General features: G+C 41.6%; 1 protein-coding gene across 1 annotated transcript; it reads left to right on the top strand.

Moving 5' to 3' along the window:
* The first annotated feature begins 190 nt into the window (after positions 1 to 190).
* On the top strand, positions 191 to 12,475 carry LOC118421446 (aminopeptidase B-like). Its single transcript, XM_035828738.1, has 13 exons — positions 191 to 420; positions 1,346 to 1,588; positions 2,326 to 2,435; positions 3,912 to 4,094; positions 4,477 to 4,689; positions 4,862 to 4,924; positions 5,310 to 5,429; positions 6,927 to 7,106; positions 8,464 to 8,540; positions 8,699 to 8,834; positions 9,969 to 10,121; positions 11,330 to 11,414; positions 12,308 to 12,475. The coding sequence occupies exons 1-13, from the start codon at positions 207 to 209 to the stop codon at positions 12,454 to 12,456; spliced, it is 1,926 nt and encodes a 641-aa protein (XP_035684631.1). The 5' UTR covers positions 191 to 206; the 3' UTR covers positions 12,457 to 12,475.
* Positions 12,476 to 13,170: the final 695 nt, after the last annotated feature.

Genomic DNA, 13,170 nt, shown 5'->3' with positions numbered 1-13,170 from the left:
CCACTGAGTCTCTAATACTGCACTAATGATCATGGTGACAGCTATTTGCGTCAAGTCATTGATATTAACAGCTTAGAGAAGAAGAGAAAGAAGAAGCCAATGAATTTTTTTTCGCCTCCTCGAAGAAACGTGCGGCAAAAACCAAGTTAAAGGTAACCATAAAACACCCCTCCAGCTGTCGGTTTGTGGACTCGCCCAACGTGAAAATGGCGGACCCCGACGCAAAGCGGCCGAAGTTGCAGTTCGCGGGTTCCTCGGACAAGCTCTACTCGGACTCTGCAGAGGACGTGGCGTCCGCCGCAAACTTCAGACACGTCAAGGTCAGCAACTACCACCTGGACTTGGACGTGGACTTCAAGACCAAGACGATCAGCGCCTCTGCCGTGTTGGACTTGGAGTGCCTGCAACCATGTGCCGAAGGTGTGCTTAATTGCCCTTAAGGGGGAGGGGGGCTAGTACTGATAGGTAACGTTACATACCGGTAAGTACAGAAAACCTGCAATATGGATAGTTAGAGTAGAGACAGTTTTAAATACATCGAGTTGAGTCTGATCAACATATTGTATGCTGAAGAGTACAATGAGAAAGAGTGTGGCCCACCATTTGAAGTTATGAAGCGTACAAGCAACGTGTAAGATAGACCAATCAATTATGAGATGCAATTAAGTCTTATTTACAACTTCATTAGTTATTTATTATGTAATAAATAATAGTATAAAGGCCTCTGATCTCAGCTTTCACTTGTTGTGAGTGATAAGTGACTGTTTTTCACAAATCAAAAAATACCTTACTAGTACATGTAGAAGAAATCTCAAAGCCGATCCTACAGTGGCAAGACAGCATGCACTGGCCGTAACAATATCCATTGGCCAAAACAACTTATAATACATGGGCCGAAACAATATACATTGGCCATAACAGTATACAAAGAGTCAGAAACTGTATCTGATGGCTAAAGGTGACCTACATGGATACTGTTTCAGGTAATGTATACTTCTGCCGCCCATTGATGCGTCTTGCCGTTGGAAGATTTTAAGTTAACAGAACCTGAAGCTTTTGAAAAGGTGTTCTCAGCCTCTCAGGCCATACCTATTTTACTTGTTAGTTCTCAGACATTTGTATAAAAGTTTAGCTAAGATGAATTGCATATAGGCTGGGTGGGAAGAAAACTTGTATTTCACTCCCTGAAACACTGTGTAACAAGGTTCAGACTTTTCCCTCAGACTCTGTTTTCATGTTTATTGTTTTATGTTCCAATTCTTTCTTTAAATCCGAGAACCAAGGCGCTATTGGTGTGGCCTAATCTTTTTCCCATATTTTGTTTCCCTTATAATTGTTCATATAGTAATTTTGGACTCGCATGCCACCCTGTCCATCCATGGTGTCAGAGTCACCTACAAGGACGATCGAAACACAAGCAACCAGCGGCCCGTGACCTTTGACACTCGACCCTTCACCTCGTATGGCGCCGCCCTGCACGTGTCGCTGCCGGTGGCGGTGAATCCCGGGGACGAGTTCCAGCTGGAGTTCAGCTACACTTGTGGGGAGGGGCCGGCGATGTGCTGGCTGGAACCCATGCAGACTGCTGGTATGTTACACACACAGATAGACAGACAGACAGACATTGCCGGTATGTTACACAAACACACATACATCTATACAGACACACACACACACATACAGCTGGGGAGGGGTTGGCTATGTGTTGGCTGGAGCTTATGCAGACTGCTGGTATATTACACAGATAGACGGACAGACTGACACACACACACACACACACACACACACACACACATAGACACACACGCAAACACACACACATGCACACACACACTCACATGCAAAGAGACCACGCAGCTCAGTTACACAGATGGACTCACACACAGATGCACATGTGCACACACACACACACAGACATGCACACATACACTCGTAGTCATACAGACAGAGACACACACAAACATGTGAACCTTCATACACAGACCACGCACACGGACACACTTGCAAAACTCTGCTTAACACGCTTTCGCTAACCCTTTCCTAATCTATTGTGGAGCTATAGAATTCATTCATTCATTTTAACCCTTACTTCAACCCTAACTTTGGCAAAGCTAACCAGGGTGTTTGGTCTAGCTAGCTGACTTGCCAGAGTTGCAAATAGTTCGATCCTATATGTCCTAAATCTGATGGAAGAGTTAGCCTTGTTGCAGAGACTGCAATGATATTTATTTTTGCAAGTCGTCAATTTCACATTGTAGTGGATTTTGTATTTTAAGACCCTTTGGTAGATGCTACATCTGCACCTTTCTTTTCCACCTTTTGCAGGTAAGAAGCTGCCTTACCTGTTCACCATAGGCCAGTCCGTCCTGAATAGGTCCATGTTCCCCTGTATCGACACTCCTGCCATAAAGTCCACCTACTCCGCACAAGTTAAGGTGATTGGGGATCTTGCTGTCATTAGTTAGAACTTTAATAACTTTTACCGTAATCTAGGTCAGGGATTTTTTTAAAACAAGGGAACAGGGACGCTGTGCCCCACATGCCCTGACCATGCACCCCCTTACCCTGGGGAGCAGATCCTCTGGTAAGAAATTCTGATTGACCAGGGATCACACATGACCACAGTCTTCACTGTGACCTTTCTGACAGTAATTTTGGCCCCTAGAAAGCCATAGAATTCTCCATTTTAACTTGGAATTATCAAAACCTCCACACCCTGGTAGGGAGAACCCTATCTCCCCCACTTAGTGACACCGCTCAATTGCAGTGATCCCTCTTGATTCTTTTCTAGAAAGACCCCTGTTTAAACATGATTCAAACAGAATGGTTACCTGGAATGGTTATACATGTTTTGTATACCACTATTTTCATGAAAATGTTCATAGACTTTCTGTGTTTCATGCAACATCTACCACGTAAACGTATTAATATTCCCACATTCTAATTAACTGATTTCCAAGGGAACTCATCAAGATACACAACTACACAAACATTCAATTGCATGCAGTTAATACTGAAAATTGGAACTATTTGAGCTATGCCAATATCTGTCCATACTGTATCTCTCTGTATTTTGCAGTTGAAGTCTGCAAACAGGTCACGAGAACTTGGAAAAACAAGAATTGGAATATATTTGCTCCCTAAAACTGTGTGTACCAAAATACAGACTCTTCAAACGTGTTGCTATTTCAGTTCAGCACCAATTGTTAAAATCCAAGAACGACTAAAGACATTGCCTGTTTATACGACTCTGTTCTTGCCTTAGTATATCCTGTGTGCATTTCTTCTCTTCAGCCCATGTGTACTACAAATGTGTCTTTGCTTGTGTTGCAGGTAAGAAGTTGCCGTATTTCTACACAATGGGGTTCAGTGTCCTCACTCGGACCTTCTTACCTGTTCAGGACACGCCCGCTACCAAGGCAACCTACACGGCTAGGGTCAAGGTGGTACAGTAGTTGAATGCACAATGGACAAGATGAATTTCTCTTGATAACTGCACCTTTGCCAAGAAGGTTGTGTTTTCAGGAGCGTTTGTGTGTGTGTGCGCGTGTGAATATAATTAACTCACAAACTTGAAGAAGCTTGGATGGATATATAGGAAGTACATGTATACCTAAAGTATGTCGTTTGGCCTTGAGATCTTGAAACAATAAAATTTTGGGCCCCCTAGCAGTTTTTAAAGCTACTGCAGTGGGACTTTCAGTTTTAATGTCTCGTGTTCTGGACATGGTATGGTCAGGATTCTCGAGTAGTGGATATATAAGCTCATTTCTTGTATAATGAACATCCTGCTATTTCTTGTGTTGAAGACATCTAGAGGACAGAAATGTTCTTTCTTAAAAAAAAAAAATTATAGCTTCTCTAATTCTTTGTATCATTATGTGTAAATAAATATTAGCATTCTTCGTCAGGTTCCTCCAGGGCTCACTGCTGTGATGAGTGCCTCCTCTCGCACGGAGGGACCGGAACCCAACACCACCCACTTCAAAATGGAACATCCCATCCCTGCTTACCTCATCGCCCTGGCTGTTGGGGACATCGCATCTGCTGACATTGGCCCTCGCAGTAAAGTCTGGACCGAACCAAGTGTGCTGGTGGGTGGGGCTTAGACTTACATTTACCTGTTTGACTTTTATACTCGCTGACACTATATGGGGTCTGGTGGCATGTATCTGCAGCATGTTTGGCCTAGAAACCAAACGTCTTAGGTTCAAATCCTGTCATGCTACTGATCCTGTTCCCTTGGGAAATGCACTTAATGTAACTTTCCTCACTCCACCCAGGATGTACAAAATTGAGTACCAGATTTTGGTTTGAAAGATAAAAGACAGTGGAAGGAGAACATTGGGCTCTACCTTCTAATAGTGTGTCCTATATGCAGTAGATAACAACCCACTGGCCGTATGGCCTTAAAAAGGCTATTGGACTGGCTTTACCCTCTCTACCCTTTTCTATAGTTCCTGTTTATTATTGCAGGAAAAGGCAAAGGCAGAGTTTGAGGGAGTGGTTGAAGAGTATATCCAGGTAGCGGAGGGTTTGTTCGGCCCGTACGTATGGGGCCAGTACGATATCCTCGTCATGCCGCCATCTTTCCCGTACGGCGGGATGGAGAACCCGTGCTTGACCTTCGTGACCCCGTGCCTGCTGGTGGGAGACAAGTCGCTGACTGATGTCGTCATGCACGAACTGGTAGGTTCTCACAGTCAATAAGGCCATTCCAAATTACTTTCTGAACTGAAAATGATTGTTACATTTTTGTTACATTGTTCTAAATCTTCTGATTAATATAAGAAAAAATGAGTCCTTTGCATAAGCCTCTGAGAAAGTCAATTTAAATTTGTTTATATGTTTCTTTCTCCAGTGCCACAGCTGGTTTGGGAACCTGGTAACCAATGCCAACTGGAGTGAGTTTTGGCTGAATGAGGTACAGCATACTCATCATCTGTTTAAGTACAAACTGAGCACATGTGCCTGTGATTTTTACAAGATGTATGGTGTAACTGGTAATGTGTGTTTGTGTGTGTTGATGATAAAATATTGAAGATGTTTAGATTTCACTGTTCTGCAGGGTTTTACCATGCCTGTGCCATGTTACTTGAGGAGTGTATGTGTGTGTGTGTGTGTGTGTGTGTTTATTTGTGTGTATTGAGGGTTGTTAGATTATCCACTGTTCTGCAGGGATTTACCATGTTCTCTCAGCGGCGTGTGTGTGCCACGGTTCTCGGGGAACTCTACATGTGTGTGTGTGTGTGTGTGTGCACGTGTGTGTGTGTTGATGATAAGTTGTTAGATTATCCACTGTTCTGCAGGGATTTACCATGTTCTCTCAGCGGCGCGTGTGTGCCACTGTTCTCGGGGAACCCTACAAGTGCCTGGAGGCCGCCACGGGGCAGGCCCTGCTCCAAAACCACATGACCACTGTCGGGGAGGTGGGTCCACACATGCTGAACACTACACGTCCCTCCAACCACTGACAGCCACAAAATCTTTCCTCAGTCTTTTCTCTGTGCTTGTAGTACAGCCCCAGTTGGCCAAAAAAATCGCACCACAGAAATATACAAATGTATTGGCAATGGGGTTGATTCAATGTGACATAAAAAGACTGTCAGATTTCATAATTATTTCTTAGGTTTTGACCTGTACAAGTGCTATATCCAAAATTTAAAAAACACATTCAGACAATTGAAACATTCATAACAAAATCTGTCTGGTATTACATGACATTAAAGTTTATGAGATATAAGTTCAAATTTGCCATCTGAATCATTAAACTTTGCCTTCAAAAAGGCCAGAGCAGGTATAAAAGAAGAGTTTTCTTTGGAAAACTGATCAAAACAGATTTCCTTATTATGAAATTTTGGAATGAACCACTGTGCACTGAGAGGTATATCCTGGCTGCTAGTCTTGGAGGGGCTTTAGGTGGTGGTGTCCCCCCTAATTGACATGGTATCTTCCTGTCCTGACAGGGGTTCACAAGGTTTGCCCAGAACTATGCCATGTCAAAGGTCCTGGGGAGGGAGTTCTTTTTACTGAAGGTGGCGACAGGACTGTCTGCCTTCAACAGGCAGCTGGGGGATATAGGACAGGTCAGTCCCTGGTGTGAATCTCTCCCTGCTACCCACCAGACTCCTTCCTAACCTAGAAGTGTGATTTAGTCAAGCCACCTACAACTTCCAGTTCATTTACTTTCACAGGGACTTAATTTTGCAGTAGTAGGAGAAAGAACATCTAGGCATGTGCACTGTTTGCACGGTTGAAACAGTTTGATCACAAAGACAATACACATACATTTTTTGTATTTGGGTGTCATTATTTAAGAGTGAGAGGTGATGGAAAAAAAAGTAAAAACCACCACAAACATTTCATGATTTGTAGTACTTCTGCTACCTGTCTGGGGAATTGTATTGTTAAATCTTTTGGTGGTTATGTTAGTTAATGAGCGCTTTAAGGAATGTGTTCTAGAGCACTTGTTCGATGACAACAGTTCCAAACAAAATTCAAACAAGCGCTTGAACCAATTCCTTAATTCGCTCATGTGCCCTCTTCCAAAATTTGGACGATTCCAGACATTAGAGATGTCAAGGTTCCCAGACGATTACTTGAATTTATGACGATAGCTTCTCTTATTGGGTCATTTGTCCTCACTGTCACTCACAAAGGCCTTCTGATGAATTTTGCCTCTTGAGTTCCAGCGTCCTATGTATACATTACATTCTTTATTTCTGCCACATCCTCTTGAATTCTAGTCCTTCTTTTGTACATTAGGACATGGTACATGTATTGCACGACATTAGTACATGGTACAATGTATGGCAACGACTATTACACAAAGTACAAAATAAGTGTATAGAATAAGACTTAACATCCTAATTAAAATAACAAATTAATTGTGTACCCTCTCAACATTCCACTCCCCCCCCCTGCAGAACCACCCCCTGAACTGTCTGCGAGTGAAGATTGAGAAGGGGGTGGACCCAGACGACACGTATAATGAGACCCCCTATGAGAAGGGCTGTGCCTTTGTGAGTTACCTGCAGCACTGTGCTGGTGGAGACGAGAAGTTCGACCAGTTCTTGAAGGCTTACATCAGCAAGTTCAAGTACAGGGTGAGGAAACATGTTGGTTTTGAATTGAACAGAGATATTTTCACTTCACTTCACTTTGATTTTCCAGGGCAATACACCCTGGAGGTCCATTGACCTGTTTTTCTGTCAAGTCTGGGATAAAATGCATGTCATTGTACAACATCAAACACATTACAATATCACATATATTGACAATTACACAACATAGGCAAATGAAGACAAGGAAATTAAGGATGATGAGGTTGATGGAATACTGTGATTAATGGCCCTGACCTATAAACTGCTTCTTTGGTTGAGTGATAAACTATTCCATAGCATAGCCATTAAATGTTGTAAGATACTGCGGTATGACACGTAACTCTAGCTGTGGGACAGTGCAGAACTATATTACTCGTTGCCAATATGAAGAGGAGGCAATAAGTTTGATTATGAAACTTTTGAACAAGTCATGATGATAAATTTAACCAGTTTTTAAAGGCTTACATCAACAAGTTCAAGTACAGGGTGAGGAAACACAATTTCACAAAGTCTGGTGTTCAATGCCAATAAGAGGTGGTAACCAGATCAATTAAATCTTAAACATGAATGGTAAGAAAACATTATTTTTGTCCTTGAAATAGAGATTCTGAACAAATTTCTGAACTTTCGTTCATGGCTGTCTACAAGACCAGTCTCTCTGTACAGAACGGAAATTTACTTGTTGGGACGTACAAATTTTATCACCATCTGTGACAATCTATTTTTGGAGCAATGTAATGAGAAAGTTGATGATTTGATTCTTAAAGGTGTACATTGACAATTTTCAGTACAAGGTAGCATGGTTTGTCCTAGATATAAAGAATAGGATCTGGTGTTCTTCACCAAAATGTTGGCTTAATAAAACACTTGCTTAACATACAATATACAAAGTAACTTTTGTTATCCAGTCAGTGTCTTCCCAACCTGATGAAACTGTCCAGGGTGTTGGCCCTCCCTTCTCAGTAGCAGAGGACATGTTGGTGTTTCATCTGGACTTTCTCTCTTCTCTATGTTGCAATTTGCCACCGGTGCAATGGCCTAGTGGGTAAAGTGTTCGCCTTGCACTCGGTAGGTTGTGAGTTCGATCCCCGGCCGAGTCATACCAAAGACTGGTACATGCTGCTTTCTCTGCTTAGCACTCAGCACTAATGAAGAAGAGTATGGAAGTTAAACACACATCACTACCAGCAGACCAGCCTCTTGCTGCAGTGGCTTGCACATGTGTGGCCCAAGGGCTTCGAAGTGGAGATGGGCGCCACCATACGCGTCTGTAGATGCATGGGCAAACTTTAACTTTTAACTTTTTTCTGTGTTGCAATTGGAATTTAACCTTCATATCTTCTCTTCTCTCCAATTGCAGAGTGTTGTAGCAGAGGACATGTTGGAGTTTTACCTGGACTATTTTCCACATCTCAGGGAACAGGACCTCAGGAACAAGTAAGTGGCACGGTTCTGCTGCATTGTATTTCTTGGTGTCGTCATATCTTGCAGGATAACTTCATCTTACCTGACATAGTACCTGTAGATTGTTCATTGTCTTTTAAAGACACCATTGCATTCTCACAGTCAAACCTGTCATACATGTTGTGTTCCAGACCAGGCTATGAGTTCGAGCGATGGCTGACGACACCCGGCTGGCCTCCGTTTGTAGCAGATCTGTCGCCGGGGCAACAGCTGACACGCCCAGCAGAGCAGCTGGCAGCTCATTGGGCGGGGGACCAGATGGAGGAGGTGACCCCCCTTTTTTCTGAATAGACTAATCCGGCAAAGTACGGACATAATACTCATAGCTGATGATGCCATTTGTTAATGGGGTTTGAGATGTTTTTTTTCTATAGTGGGTCAGACTGATCCATTCATTTGATATCAACATGTTATGCAGTGCAGTTGGAATCAGATTAAGGAGATGAAAAGAATGGTGTACATTTTCTGGTCCCTCAGACATTCTGAGGTAGAAAAGACTGAAAAACCTACCAGATCTTCCACTTCTTGTGGAGTGATCCAAGCACTTAATGCACACAGACATTTTTACAGAAACCATTTCTTCTTTGCGTTTGTTCTGTGTTTGGAAGAGGAATGGGTTTGTGATCAATGGATTTGTTCTGTTCAGAACTCAGAAATACATGTACCCCTGCAGTTCCAGAATTAAATATTATGGGGTCCATATCAATATGAAATTGATACTCAGACACAACCAGACAGACGTTTTTTTTTCAGAAACCATGTCATCTTAAGTTTGAACTTGTTCTGTGTTTAAAAAAATGGATAATTAAATGTTTTTCAATGTACCCGTTCTGTCAGAACCCAGAGGTGGTAATCGACATATGTGGTTGGAAAACCTACCAGATTGTCCATTTCCTGGACACATTTGTGTCAAGCACTTTACACACTGTCAGACACTTTAAACAGAAACCATTTCTTCTTCGCATTTGTTCTGTGTTTTGGAAGAAGGAATTGTTTTAGATCGGTGACTTTGTTCTGTTCAGAACCAGGAGGTTGTGCCGGACATATCAGACTGGAAAACCTACCAGATTGTTCACTTCTTGCATGGACAAACTTGTGGAGTGACCCTAGCACTTTACACACTGTCAGACACTTTGAACAGAAACTATTTCTTCTTTGCGTTTGTTCCGTGCTTCAGGATCGTTTCTGATTGATAAATTTGTTCTGTTCAGAACCCAGAGGTAGTAACAGACATCGGACTGGAAGATGTACCAGATTGGTTACTTCCTGGACAAACTTGTGGAGCGACCCAAGCATGTTACACACTGTCAGACACTTTGAACAGAAACCATTTCTTCTTTGCATTTGTTCTCTGTTTTGGAAGAAGGAATTGTTTTAGATCTGTGAACTTGTTTTGTTCAGAACGCAGAGGTGGTGCCAGACATATCAGACTGGAAGACCTACCAGATCGTCCACTTCCTGGACAAACTTGTGGAGCGACCCAAGCTGACCCACGACACCATACAGGCACTGGCCAAGAAATACCCTAAGATTGCAGAGTCTCACAATGCTGAGGTAAGTGGATGAGTACATACATGTATATAGCTCCTTTAAGAAATGCCTTCTTGAATAGCACGTAAAACTGAAGTCCCGACAATCCTTAAGCACATTTTTAAGATCCTTATACTCACCAGGTGAGTGATACTTGTATTCTTCCACGTGTGATGGATCAAACAGCTTGAACATGTAAAACTACACGTACAAAACTGGTGTTACATCTTGAGGCACAGTTATATAACAAACAAAAACAAGCATGTCTTGTTTGTTTTTTACACAAAGTTTTATTTTACCTAATGCCATTATGGAACAGCTACATTGCATTGTTGTGTAAAAATAATGTCATTTTCCTTAGTGCAAAGCAGGTGTCTAGCCAGCGTCCGTTTTTCCGTCAATTGACGGAAATTTGCTGCGTCTGACGGAAAAATTTTAAAACCAATCCGTCAACCTTGACGGACAAAAATCCTTGGTGGAAGCTACAGGCGGCTTGGGGATGCCGTCCACGGCCATAAAAGCCACACACTGTTTGTTTTGCTATTCTTATGATTGTTGACAATGTGTGTCGGCGCCCTTTCGCATACAATAATCTCATTAAAACCTGTTTTTCAAGGTCTCAGTTCAGTCCTTCTAATTAATTTTCGCGGTTTTCGCGACGATTGTAATTGGCTGACGGAAAAAAATTTCGAGCTGGCTAAAGCCCTGGTGCAAAGTCAACTGGTTAGTGATCTTTCGTCTGAAATTAGATTTTGGGAGTTCCAATCCTAGCTGTTGTTGCTTGCCCAAAATCCACCCTACCAAAATATTAAGCCAGGTGGTTTCCTGTTCACTGTGCAACCTTGTTACAAAAGATCTACAGGAATTTCCCTGGTACAACATGGAAATACTGTACATAGCACTGTCATCTCTATCACGACCAGTTGAAGGATAGCTCTTCTCTGATTTGAAGATGATTCTACTCTTCACTTGTTGGTGTCATGATTCCATTCTATTTCATTTTATAATCATGTGTGTGTTTACAAAGGACAGCATATTAATCTATGATCCACTTTTCACTGTGTAGCCTGGAAATACTGTACATAACATCATCTTCTCTGTCACATCCAGTAGAACAGTTTCTCAGTGGCTTGAAGATCATTCTACTCTTCACTTCTTGTCATGTCACCTCATTTCATTTCATGACTATGAGTGTTAATGTTAAACTTTGTACCTTTACCCACCACCCCCAGCTGACTATGAGATGGTGCATGCTGATAATCAAGAGCAACTTCACCTCTGACCTGCCCAAAGTCAGGGCCTTCCTGGAGAGCCAAGGTACTGTAAAGTCATTTCTTTTCACAAGATTGTGATTGGTATAATCAAAGAGGTTCCCCTATTCAATCTTCTACACTGTAGGTGTCATGGAAAATCAGCCTTTCAGTCATTGTTATACATGTTGGAACAATTTAAAACAGAAGTGAAACAATGGAAATGTATATTCACCATGGGATGATTTCAAGGTAGAGACAACACAAAAATAAAACCACCAGAAGATGTAAAGACCTTATCATTTGAAATATGAAGCAACTGAGATCGTTGAATAGGGATGTCAATGCTGACTAATAAGTTTCAAGGTTTATTGGTAGAACAAAACATTTCATACATGTAGCTTAATCCTCTTGGACAGTGCAGCAGGCAGACAATCATATGTTTTCCAAGCACTGTACTGTACAAGAATATGTGTACCGGTTTTGTGTATGGTTATTTAAGATACCACATATTTATTTGACATGCTGTAAAATGTTTCAAAACAACTCTGCATCTGTTATGCGATATATGAAACCTGAATTCAAGTACATCGATAGTTTTAGTTGACTGAAGAGGCAGCTACATGTAGTAGTGTTTATAACGCAGGTGTCAAATTGTCAACACACTTGGCACTTGTCAGCTCAACTATTGGTGTTGTTCTTGCTTTATACGATAAAGGTAGGGACAGTCCAACATAATAGATCACCAGAAAGTTGTGGTTCCAGGGTGGAAACATATTTTTTCCCTCTGTGACCTTTCAACATTGTGTTACCTCCAAAAATGGTGCTCAAAAGGACATTGGCTGTAGAAAAGAAGAAATTGTCCTTTGGAAACTTCTTGGCTGAGCTTTTTTCCCGCTGTGTGTAATCAACTCAAAGGGTGTTGAAGTAACAAGAAATTCCACCTTTGTTTTTCTCCAGGGAAGCAGAAGTACACCCTGCCCATCTACCGTGCCTTGAAGGCGGGGAGTTCCGAGGCTCAACACTTTGCTCGAGAAATCTTCGAGGCGACCAAAGACACTCTCCATGTTAATGTGCGCAATTATGTACAGAAGATTCTTAGTGCTTAGACCAAAAACAACATATGGTGGTAACCGTGGAACCAAGACCACGGTGAACATTGCATCAAGTGCATAAAGTGCATTTCTAGCAGTAACTGCTAGAGGGCGTTTGTGCAAAGGTTTGTAATGTTTATACTGGGTAAAAAGAGTTGCAGGTACAGATAATAAATAGATAATTGATTTTTTGTTACGCTGTTTGTAAAAATATGTTTCTTGAAAGATATCTGCAATATACATATCTTGTCAATATTTCTTTATAACAACACTTGTCAGATAGAAGTATACACAATTGCAGACCCGGTGGAAAAAATTTGTTCAAGGTTGAAAATAGACACTTTTTTGTAGAATTTGTCTCAAGTTATGTTTTACTTTACCGCCCCCCACCCCCATGTGTAGTATGGATCAGTCTGTCAAATATGGTTGTTGCAATCATCAGTGATTTGGACTTGATTATTGTAGAAACAGGGATGAGCAGATATTGCTGCTAATTTTTTGCTGCTGTGTCATTTTCAAATGCCCGCTTGATAAGTAGTCTGATTGTTGAATGAATAAAATATAGAGAGATTTACCACACACAGGGCTGAGTCTCTACTTTCCTGTTTAATGCAATATGTCAAAGTTTAAAGCACAATTTAATTTGTTCTTAAGACAGCAGTAATACAGGGTTGATACATGGGAGCACATTATAACAATACGTCTCTGTGAAAATATATTTCCAATGTA

The sequence above is a fragment of the Branchiostoma floridae genome, chromosome 8, assembly GCF_000003815.2.
Source record: "Branchiostoma floridae strain S238N-H82 chromosome 8, Bfl_VNyyK, whole genome shotgun sequence".
In the NCBI taxonomy this organism is placed as follows: domain Eukaryota; kingdom Metazoa; phylum Chordata; class Leptocardii; order Amphioxiformes; family Branchiostomatidae; genus Branchiostoma; species Branchiostoma floridae.
The sequence above is the reverse complement of the archived record's forward strand: the minus strand, read 5'-3'. Positions and strand labels throughout refer to the sequence as shown.

Bases quoted from the DNA above. Each gene is read 5' to 3' on its own strand.
- LOC118421446 (XM_035828738.1), top strand. From the start codon at position 207: ATGGCGGACCCCGACGCAAAGCGGCCGAAGTTGCAGTTCGCGGGTTCC. The intron at 4,095-4,476 runs GTGGGTGGGGCT...TTATTATTGCAG, and splicing joins GGACCGAACCAAGTGTGCTG to GAAAAGGCAAAGGCAGAGTT. The intron at 5,430-6,926 runs GTGGGTCCACAC...CCCCCCCTGCAG, and splicing joins ACATGACCACTGTCGGGGAG to AACCACCCCCTGAACTGTCT.